Source organism: Sycon ciliatum, chromosome 11 (genome assembly GCF_964019385.1).
Source record: "Sycon ciliatum chromosome 11, ocSycCili1.1, whole genome shotgun sequence".
In the NCBI taxonomy this organism is placed as follows: domain Eukaryota; kingdom Metazoa; phylum Porifera; class Calcarea; order Leucosolenida; family Sycettidae; genus Sycon; species Sycon ciliatum.
The window spans coordinates 27511742-27523862 of NC_088653.1; the positions used below are offsets into that span (position 1 = coordinate 27511742).

Genomic DNA, 12121 nt, shown 5'->3' on the forward strand with positions numbered 1-12121 from the left:
CCAATGAGAATGGACCAACGGTCACCACCGCAGCGGTGACGGACGGTGCAGTCCGAGCAAGGAGCGTCTTGCCACATCGGATCCAGCTGCTGGGAACACGGGTCAATTGATCCGCCTTGTTCTGCTGACTGCTGATCCACTGGACCTTGACCGTCAAGCCCGTGACAGCGACGAGATCAGTGATAATCTGGAGACGGCGCTGCACAAGTACCTGCTGCAGGCCGCTGACGCGAACACGAGACACATTGCCAAGCACCGATTGCAACCAAGCAGCCACAGTCTTGGAATCGGTGAATAGCGTGAGCTCCTTCACTTGCCACTGCACGGCAAGGTTCAATCCCTTGATCACGGCGTCAAGCTCAGCGATGTTAATGTGTCGCCGGTCGTCCTTCTGCCGCAGCCAGCAGCCATCCTCGACGATCATACCATCGGCCTGAATGACAGCACCATGTGCGATGTCCGAAGCACCACACCACAACGACCACTGTGCGCCTTCAGGAACTGACCACACACCTTGCGCAGGGTCATCGGTCTGCAGACGGTGAATGACTTCCGCACAACAAGCGACGACTTCATGAGACACTGGATCATCCCATCCAGGCTGAAGGCTAGACAGACGCTTCAGATAACTGCACGCTGGGCGCAGCCAGGAGCCGACGGGATAGTGGCTGGTCAGCTTGCCACACCACTTGAAAATCTCGCGTCGTGTGATGGCATCGGGCTGACAGGTCGGCATGACGTCACCACGACGCTTCCACCTCACTTGGCCATCTGCAGACTCTGACAGCTGCAGACCAAGTACCGTAGCAGAGACGACTGGCTCCGCTGGCTTGGTGGGCAACCCATACTGCGACAACTGATCGGTGACAGCACGCAGACGAGGCTTCGGAACATACAAATCGTCGACATAGTTGTCCACATCAGCATACGCACGGAGGACCCACTTGACGATTATGTCCATGAATTTGGGCGCAATCGATAGACCGAAGCCCATCCTCTCCATTGCAAACAGCTGGCCCTTCCAGATGACCGTTTGGAACTTGGCGAGAGCTGGCGCGATGCGGATGTTGAGGTAAGCCTTGCTGATGTCCAGCAACACGTGGCTGCCGGCGTTGCCAATAGACCTCCACTGACGCAACTTCTCTTGGCAAACAGGCACGTCCAAACCTGGATGCGACACAATAAACTTGTTGAGTTGCCGGTAGTCCAAACACGGGCGGACAGGGGTGGACTCCTTGTGCGTCTGGGCCACCGCCAACAAGGGCAACACAGCACCAGGCTCACCATGGACTGCTTGGTCATGGGGTACCAACCATCCATAGCGGATCCACATGTCCACTTCCTCGCAGAACTGTGCCTCCTGGTCTGTTGACAGGCTATGCTGGGAATATTCACCAATGCCTGACCCGACTGGACGAGTGGGGAGTTCGTCTTTCCATGCCCACGTAAGCTCCCAGTAGCCAACATCAGCGCGCCAACGAACTGACCCATCCGCAGTGGTCAGAATGACATCTTCCCCGTCATGCTCCACGGTAACATGGCGTAGCAGCTGAGGCGAATCACCGTCATCATTGCGCACGTCCGAACTGGGCACATCTGCGGAAGCTGAAGCTGCTTGACCGAAAGATGCTCCGACGAGCTTGGAGTCCGCGTACTTGAGGTCGACTCCGCCATGCTGCGATATCAGGTTGAGGCCCAGAAGCACATCCGCATTCACAACACTCAACTCCGGAACAATTGATACAGACACAGACGAGAAAGGCAGAAATACCGTCTCGTCCACCCGCTCGACATCCAGAACAGCCGAGCCCAATACCTTGAGTGTATTGCCGTCAACGGTGATGATATCAGGCGTTGACGTCGTCACCTCCAGTGCCAAGTCCTCTGCCAACTGACGAGACACCAACGTGTGTGTTGAGCACGAGTCGATGGCAGCAACACAACGCCGAAACGCCACCGCATCACAACGCTTCACAGGCAAGAAGATCCGTGGCAACGCTACTGCGGGCCCATCAATCTCCGACGCGACGCAGACATGGCCGACATCCTCACTTGCAGCTGCTCCAGCACACCCCTTCCGCTGGGGGCACGCACTGCGGACGTGGCCTCGCTCCTTGCAACCATAGCAAACAGGCTCGCCGGATGCTGGTGACTTAGGTAGCTGCGGGCAATTCCGCTGAATATGGCCGACCTTATTACACCGGTAACACAACACAGACCGCTTGCTAGGTCCGCTGCTACTAGACGACGTCGCTGCAAATGCCGCAGAACGTGCACCCTGTACTGGTGCAGCCGACACCTGGGTTGCAGAAACCAACACGCGAACTTGATCCGCACACTGATCCACAGTCATACAGTGCAAAGCATGCTGGAGGCGCACCTGACATGCCAGTGCCTGCGGAATGCCGAGCAGAAACTGCTCCAGGAGCACTGGGTCACACGACTTCCCTGACGAAGTGTCACGCGCTTCCACATGACCACTCTGGCGGAGAAACCTCCTCAAGTCGGCCAAGTAGACGTCAACGCTCTCTCCCCGACGAAGAGTTCTTGCCACAAACTTCTTATACGCCTCTGCTGGCGTGATGCAGAAAGCGGCTCGGAGCGCACCATGGACAACCTCCTCACTGGTCTGCTCGACGTCCGGCAGCGCACTCCAAACAGTGAACGCGTCCTTGTCTAGGAATAAAGGAAAGTGGTCCATTCTTTTAGCCTCCAACGTCCATTTCTGTATCCGTGACACCACGCGGAATTTGAGCAAGAACGCTTCCAGGTCGTCATCTCCTCCACGATACGGCCGCAACAAGGAATGTCCAGCAGACGACGCCATTACTACTGAAACAGGCAGTGAAATAACAAAATTAATACTCTCCGAGAACCTAACCACAAAGCGCCAACGGTCCACTCAAAACCGGGTTTCGGTACCACGTTGTTGTGGAATTATCCACCACCAGACCAGCGCAAGGATATAAGTTGGACTATAATTATTAATTTCAATTCCAAAATGCACAAGAAGTTTACAGAAGAAAAAAGCACGACCTCGACCAGGCCAGAAGCAAGAAGAACTGAACACAAGATATTGAAAACCCTTCTCCTCAACAAGCTGCATCACGTACAACGGAAAACAACTGGCTGCACCAGCGCGTGCATCAGCGCGTGCACCAGCGCGTGTACCAGCACTGCACCAACGTGTGCACCAGCGAAATCAATATCGAAAGTACGTATCAATCATTACATTACGTACAACATGCGCAAGAGGGTTACTCTACTTCAATTTCAAATACATACACAAGCAACCAACTGACTTGCGTCATCTACAGTACTGAAACGGATGTGTCGAACTACTGGCATGTGCCAATTCCAACAGTAGCGGCCTCTGGAGCAAACAGACGAGGTAATTTTATCAAGGGCAAATATGAGGCATTGTTTCTGCATGTAAGTGCCCTCCTGTAGAGGAACATCCACCGAAAGTCTGTGAAAGCAAAATACAGAAATGCCAAACCCTCAAGAGTTAGGTAGAACAGATGTGGCCAGTGTGGGACAAGGTCGTTGTAGTGTTTGTGGCCAGTGTGGGACAAGGTCGTTGTAGTGATTGTGGCTGCGCTAAGTGGAGCAATCTCCTCGACTCATGACTTTGTGCAAGAAAGAATTGGACTGCAGAGGAAGCATTTTAGCTTGCAGAAGGAGGCGCTGTTTGGCACATTTGCCATCACAGGGTGCATAACTCAGATGGTGACAATTATTCTTTTCAAAATAGATAACGTGGTTTTTGCGAATGCCCATACCTCCAATTGTTAGGTTTACCTGCCATTTGCAAAAGATGAGAATGGTCAAGATTATTATACCAAAGGCTGAAATGTTATAAATGTTTGTCCCACACTGACAACACTGGTTAAGCAAGGGATTGCAGTGTTTCAACGTGCAACAGTTGTCACAATATTGATTATTTTTGTCTTTCTGCAGATTTTGACGAATGTGTTGGTGGAAGTCATACATGCCATAACAGTGCCACGTGTAATGATACGGATGGTAGCTTCACATGCCGATGCATTGTCGGTTACTCTGGAGACGGGGGCCAATGTACAGGTATGCTGCTCTACGACTATTGGTGTTGGTTTCCATGTTGATCTTTAATCTGCTGATTTTATGGTCATTTGCCGCTCAAGAAGTCGTATATATGTCATTTGCCATTCAAGAAGTCGTATATATGTCAGTTGCCACTCAAGAAGTCGTATATATGTCATTTGCCACTCAAGAAGTCGTATATATGTCATTTGCCACACAAGAAGTCGTATATATGTCATTTGCCACTCAAGAAGTCATATACAGGTCGTCCCCCGTTAATACGAGTCCGGTTAGTACATAAACCCTGTTAGTACATAAGAAATCTCAAGTCCCGGACCAAACGTGATCACTTCCATACAAATTATGTCGGTTAGTACATAATTCGTTAGTACATAAACCCCGTTAGTACATAACATTTCTCCGTACCCGCATGCCACCTACCTCAATAGTACATAATTTGTTGGTCTTTTGGCCTTCCAGTGGAGGCACATCGTGTTCTAGTTTCTACTTGTGGACGAAATTAGTGTAGCGTATAGCGTATCCCCGTACGTTAGCATATCCCGTATGTTACTGTATTCCCGTACGTTAGCATATCCCCGTACTGTATTCCCATACGTTAGCGTATCCCCGTACATTAGCGTACGGAGTCTGCCTTTGTATTAAAGCTGCTGCTCACGATTCTTTTATTGCCAGTTAGTTAATTTAGTAGCCAATCAGTTAATTTAGTTGCCAGTTAGTTAATTTCGTTGCCAGTACATTTCAATTGCCAGTTACAGTGTGTTCACTGAGACCCGTGTGCATTTGCCTCCGAGAGAGACTGCGGCCCGCTACAAATTGGTGGCAGCTGTGGTTATAGTCAACTTTGTCAGATTCGACCCCACCTGTTTTACGTGCTACAAATTGGTGGCAGCGGTAAATTCATTTTGTTTTATTCTATACCTAACTGTGTTACTTTACACGTTTCTCGGACCCCATGGCTCAACCCGCTACAGCTCCGTGCGACGAATCAAGATGAGAATCATGTTTCTTGCCTTCCTGGGCTTGGCCCTGCTTATTAGCCTGCAGCACAGTCAGGGTGCTAGCGTGGATCACCCTTCTCTCCGCACGGCACACACTGGAGACTCCGATGGCGATTCCAAGCGACCCGCTACCTACATGTATACTACCGGTGGTGATGGCGAAGCTGATGCAGACGACGACAGGCAGGCTGCTGACCAAGACAAGGAGTTTATTCCCCAAACCCAGCAGCGTTTGATTTTCGCCGGCACGCAGTTGGCAGACGGCCGAACCCTGACTGACTACAACGTTCAGCAGGAGTCCACTATTCACTTGGTACTTCGTCTCCGTGGTGGAATGCAGATTTTCGTCAACACTCTTCCTGGCTAGACCATCATTCTTTACGTCGCGCAAAGCGATGCTATCGACAATGTGAAGACCACGATTCAAGACGAGGAGGGAGGTTATTTGTCTTACGCCGAGCTAGCCGCTCTGAATGACCGGCTCAACCAAGATGACGATAAAACCTGGCTCGCCCTTCGCCGTAGCTCCAGCCGCCGCCGTGGTTACTGACGCTAATTCCAGGTATGGCATTTTCTTTCCTATCTTCCTTCAGTCTTCCTATTCTCTTCAGTCTTCCTTTATGCGAGTGTGTGAATCCAGTTTAGTTTGGTAGGCGTCTGATCATGGTGAGCCACGGTCTACCCAGCTAACCTGGGACAATGTGTGTGACAATGCCCCGTATAGTGAATAGTGATATTATTATAGTATAGTGTATTCAGTTCGGTTTTTGAACTGCAATGTTCCTGGCGGGTTGTGCCAGCGTTGTGCAGCAAGAGTGCTGTGGTTTTTCAGGTCCTATTTTGAGGACCGTTCTTTCCCCTTTTGACCCCGTGAGATCGTGTGAACCTGGTGTGCTTCTACTTTATGATTTGTTTATCAGTTCATTCTTCTGTCTATTCCAAACGTTATCATTTCCGATATTATTTGCCATACTCCGGTTGACGCTCTCCCAGTAATTCGCGATCTACTATAATGTTCACGACTCCATACCTGTATTATATTGTTCAAGTCATCCATCCATTCTGCCTATCTCTTATCGTCGAGTTTATTCCGACGCGACCATGCATACCGCCAGTTTTTTTTAAATAACAGCCAGTTGTTGGTGTCCAGCTATCACCAAGTATTCGAATCACGAGGACGTGATTGTATTTGAGAGGGGAGGTGTAGCGTATAGCGTATCCCCGTACGTTAGCATATCCCGTATGTTACTGTATTCCCGTACGTTAGCATATCCCCGTACTGTATTCCCATACGTTAGCGTATCCCCGTACATTAGCGTACGGAGTCTGCCTTTGTATTAAAGCTGCTGCTCACGATTCTTTTATTGCCAGTTAGTTAATTTAGTAGCCAATCAGTTAATTTAGTTGCCAGTTAGTTAATTTCGTTGCCAGTACATTTCAATTGCCAGTTACAGTGTGTTCACTGAGACCCGTGTGCATTTGCCTCCGAGAGAGACTGCGGCCCGCTACAATTAGCTCAGAAATCAAAGCGCACATGACAAACCGACAAAACTCTACTTTTTTCCGAGTGACTGTACCCGCACGGCTGGGCATGTATCATGTGAACCGTAGAATCTTTGCTGACTGTGACTGTTATAACATAATTTTTATGTTATATCGAGGGAATCAAGAATATCTCCCTCCCTAGTCATGGTAGTAGTAGAATAGTAGTAGTAGTAGAATTTATTAGCAAGAAACACTCAGAAAAGTTGAAAAAAGTGAAAAATTCTGGTACACAGGCAAGTTATGTACACTTTCGTTTAGTACATAAACCCCGTTAATACATAACATTTGTCAAGTCCCAGAGATTATGTATAAACGAGGGACGACCTGTATATGTCATTTGCCACTCAAGATGTCGTATACAGTAAAACCTGTAACTAACGACCACCGTGACTAGCGACCACCGTGACTAGCGACCACCGTGACTAGCGACCACCGTGACTAGCGACCACCGTGACTAGCGACCACCGTGACTAGCGACCACCGTGACTAGCGACCACCGTGACTAACGACCACCGTGACTAGTGACCGGCCTGGTACTACCGACCACTTCGTCAGGCACGGACGGTCTCACATTCAAAATGCACTGTGACTAGCGACTACCTGCTGAACGCGACCAGCGACCGCCTTTTCTTGTCCCAATGTCGAATTTTGACCCGTAACTAGCGACCGCGATGTAGGAAATCAAACATTGCTCGAAGCTCCTTCTCAAAATGTTGATGATTTTCCATGGTCCTGAAAGGACTGTTTCGATACTACATCTGGACAAATGAACGCAGTCTCATTTTGACTGTGGAATCAGTGTGGACTGCACTACACCTGCATAATTTCAAGTGCTGTCAAGAACAAACATGATAGGAAACGTCTTGGAGAGCACATCCAAAGCGCTCTTTGATCGATGTCACTACTCGAAGGAGAAACTAAGACTGAGCGGCTCTCTGTCGAAGTGCAATCACACAGCTCAGTCACCAGCTAGGTCACACTGACAGTCTGTGCTGGCTAGCTAGCATGCTACAGTATTATGTACTCACCTGTACGGAACACGGGCCAGGATACGATGGCGGATACTATAGTCTACAGTGAAGGTGCGAAAACTCGCAACATCGCCGCATCACGTACATGTAGATAGAGTACTGGTACACCCCAGCGCAAAGAGAAGCTTCAACAGGGAACTCTTGACTCCTGGCTTCAGAAGTAGGAGCTGAATTTAATGTCTGCAATAAAACTTGATTTTCTCTCTCTCCAAGTGTTGTATGATCTGAAAGAAGAATGTCAGTGCGCAAGTGGTGGGGGGATTGTATTATCTGCATTTTGACATACATATCATATAATGGGATCCATATATGGTCACGCGGTGCAAACCTCTAACTAAAGACCACCTGCCACTAAAGACCACTTTTCCGGGCACCAAGGGGTGGTCGTTAGTTACAGGTTTTACTGTATATGTCATTTGCCACTCAAGAAGTCGTATATACAGTCCGTATCGCCTATAAGGTTGGCGGCTATAGTAATATACCGGATATAGTGATCAATTTCTCAAATTCATTTTCATTTGCCATAACTAAGTATACACAGTTATCGCGTATAGTAATAATCGTCTATAGTAATATATCGCCTATAGTGATCAAATTCTTATTTCAAAAGACCTTTATTACATTTTTTTGCATTGGTTATAGTGATTGATGTAAAATCAAGCGATGTTAGAGGAGAACAGGGTGGTACTTCTTCGTGAAGAACTTGTCCAGTGAGTGTTGTTTGGTGAGTTTTGCTCGTACAAGTTGCCAAAATATGCCTCCATCATGAGGAAATGCTGATTTTCTGTGTCAGGAGCTACAGCCAGCTACATGACATTGTACATGTACATGTATGTAGTGCGTATGTGCACGGCGCGCTGAGTCGTTTGACACCCCACTCGCATACATTGCATGCAGTATCGGTCATAGTAATATATCGCTTATAGTGATAAAATGCTCAAAATCAAACACCAACGCTATAGGCGATACTGACTGTATGTCATTTGCCACTCAAGAAGTCGTATATATGTCATTTGCCACTCAAGAAGTCGTATATATGTCATTTGCCACTCAAGAAGTCGTATATATGTCACTTGCCACTCAAGAAGTCGTATATATGTCACTTGCCACTCAAGAAGTCGTATATATGTCATTTGCCACTCAAGAAGTCGTATATATGTCATTTGCCACTCAAGAAGTCGTATATATGTCATTTGCCACTCAAGAAGTCGTATATATGTCATTTGCCACTCAAGAAGTCGTATATATGTCATTTGCCACTCAAGAAGTCGTATATATGTCATTTGCCACTCAAGAAGTCGTATATATGTCATTTGCCACTCAAGAAGTCGTATATATGTCATTTGCCACTCAAGAAGTCGTATATATGTCATTTGCCACTCAAGAAGTCGTATATATGTCTCTACATCAGACTGTCTACCTGGTTGGGCATACCTTTAACTTGTTCTTTAAATTTATCTCTCTCATGGAATAGCTTTGAAGCATCGCATGATACACACGTGATAATATACAGTGAGATAGTGCGACAACAAGGCACAAAACGATATCTGTCAGCTAATAACGTCTTTGAGTTTCGTAAAAGATGAGGAAAGACGGATATGAAAAAAGGTTTTTGTGGAGCGCGTTCAAGCCACATTTCATTCATGAACCTGTGGCAATCATCTTCTCAAATTGTGTTCAAACACTTGTTTGGCAGTGTAGTTAAAGTAGCTGGCGAGCAAAGACTGACAATGTTTGTAGGTAGTGACACTAAAGCAACTCGCAGGGCCAGACGATCGCAATGCACGGCACAGGTTTGGTCAGGTGTCAGCAAGTTGGTGACGGCGTTTTTGCAGAGGCTGGCAACACATCGTACACTATTTTGAGGACCACGATCTGCTCACGTCGCACCAGTTTGGATTTCGCAAAGGACTCGGAACATCAGACGCTTTGCAAGCTTTCCGAACTGCCTGGGCAAGCGCTGTGGGCTGTGGAGGGGCGGCTCATATCCTTGCTGTGGACATCGCAGGAGCGTTTGACCGTGTCTCACATGTCGGCCTCCTCCACAAGGTGCGTAGCCTAGGCATCGATGGTCCGCTTCAGAGATGGCTGGCCTCGTACCTGGACACCCGTCCCTTACAGTGCCTTGCTGGAGGGCGTACGTCAGCTACGTATACGACCTCCGCTGGAGTCCCCCAGGGAAGCATTCTTGGTCCAACGCTTTTCCTGGCGTCCGTCTACGACGCACCAGACGTTCTCGCTGACGGCGCCAGCTTGGAGGCCTATGATGATGACACAACCTTATACAGCTTAGTCACCTCCCAGCAGTGCAGTCACTCCAGGTGCCCATTGACCGACTGCTTGAGTGGGGCCTTACGTGGAAAGTAACTTTTGAACCAACTGAATCCCAGGCCATGACAGCCACCCTCAGACGCGCCAGCTTAGATCTCCCCCCCCCCCCCCCACTCCTGTTTGGTGGCACACTGGTGCCCAAGACAACCAGCATCATCCTCCTTTGTGTGAAGGTGGACGCCAAGATGACCTTTGGCGATCACCTATACTCCGTAGCCACCCGAGCATGCCAACGGCTTGGGGCCCTAAACAGAGCCGCCCACATCGTCACCCCGCCGGCCGGACGACAGTGTATAAGGCGTTTGTACGACCATTCATGGCGCTGTATGGCACATTTGCCATCACAGGGTGCATAACTCAGATGGTGACAATTATTCTTTTAAAAATAAATATCGGGGTTTTGCGAATGCCCATACCTCCAATTGTTAGGTTTAACTGCCGTTTGCAAAAGATGAGAATGGTCAAGATTGTTATACCTAAGGCTGAAATGCTAAAAATGGTTGTCCCACACTGACAACAATGGTTAAGCAAGGTATTGAAGTGTTTCAACATGCAACAGTTACCACAATATTGATTACTTTTGTCTTTCTGCAGATATTGACGAATGTATTGGTGGAAGTCATACATGCCATAACAATGCCACGTGTAATGATATGGATGGTAGCTTCACATGCCGATGCAATGTCGGTTACTCTGGAGACGGGGGCCAATGTACAGGTATGCTGCTCTACGACTATTGGTGTTGGTTTCCATGTTGATCTTTAATCTGCTGATTTTATGGTCATTTGCCGCTCAAGAAGTCGTATATATGTCATTTTCCACTCAAGAAGTCGTATATATGTCATTTGCCACTCAAGAAGTCGTATATATGTCATTTGCCACTCAAGAAGTCGTATATATGTGTCTACATCAGACTGTCTACCTGGTTGTGCATACCTTTAACTTGTTCTTTAAATTTATCTCTCTCATGAAGTAGCTTTGAAGCATCGCATGATACACACGTGATAATATACAGTGAGATAGTGCGACAACAAGGCCCAAAACGATCAAAAGTGATACAACCAGCTGGAGAGCGGAAGCAGTTTTTGGAGCTCCATAGTTTATTTAGCATAATAGTCCGCTCCCAGCCCGTATGGCTGTGGATGCACAGGTGGCAAACTAGATCACTTAGAGTGCTGATTCACTACAACCGCCAGGCGTCATGGCCGGAAACGGAGCTGAAACGGAGCCCTGGCGACAGCTCTCGTCTTCGACACTGAAGAAGACCACTGTTGTATTCCCCTCGCAAGCCCAGGTAAGCGTGGGGGCCTACATAAAGCTTCTAGAAGAGCAAGGTATCAACGGCATCATTTCGATGCAGACAACAAGCAGGGGTCAATGTAGACTTACCGTTGAGTCATATGAAAAAGCCAAATTGTTGGTGCTCAATGGCTTCGATTGCAAGGGCGAACGGGTTTCACCACGCTTCGTTTCCGCACCAACAACACAGTTACACATCCATGATGCTCCGATCTGGATCTCAGACGGTGTCCTAAAAGCTGCGCTCTCACCGTACGGAAAGCTTATCGGTGAGATACAACACGGCAAAATCAAACTTTCAAACAGCACACAACTTTCAAACGGCACACAAACAGCAACTGGTGTGCGATTCGCCACGTTCGAACTCAAACCAGGCAGTTCGATCCCGTCGTACCTGCGTACGACTGAAGGTTACCACGAACTCCGCATCATCTAAGACGGCCAGGTAGGCACACGCAGGCTAGGTAGGCACACACAGCTAGGTCACATCGCGCGTACCTGCCAAAACCGTCGCAGTGCACACACCTCCACGCATGCCGGCAGAGAAGGCAGCAGCACTGGCAGCACAGAGCGGAACATGAACTGCGGAGCTGAAGCGGAGTCTCACCGTACCGATTCGGCACCAAAAGCGCCCTAGAGTTTGACCCACGCCAGCGCCGTATCCCAAACGGCCTCCGACGACGCCAACACCACGCCGAAAGCAGACCTGCTCCCGAGCCCGCACCCAAACGACCCAGTCAACAACCAGTTTGAGTCGTACGAACACGACATCGCGTCGCCCATGTCGGCAACCAGCACGACGGTGCACCCCGGAACGCCGCCAGGCAGCACAAA

The 12121-nt window shown here is 48.7% G+C and overlaps 1 protein-coding gene across 1 annotated transcript in view; it reads left to right on the top strand.

Annotated features, from left to right (window-relative positions):
* The window catches only part of LOC135827264 (nidogen-2-like), a 51934-nt gene that overhangs the window by 19709 nt on the left and 20104 nt on the right, over positions 1 to 12121 (top strand). Inside the window, exons 3-4 of the mRNA XM_065339792.1 lie at positions 3961 to 4083; positions 10583 to 10705. Coding sequence (XP_065195864.1) covers positions 3961 to 4083; positions 10583 to 10705 — 246 coding nt within the window. The remainder of the gene's footprint in view (positions 1 to 3960; positions 4084 to 10582; positions 10706 to 12121) is intronic.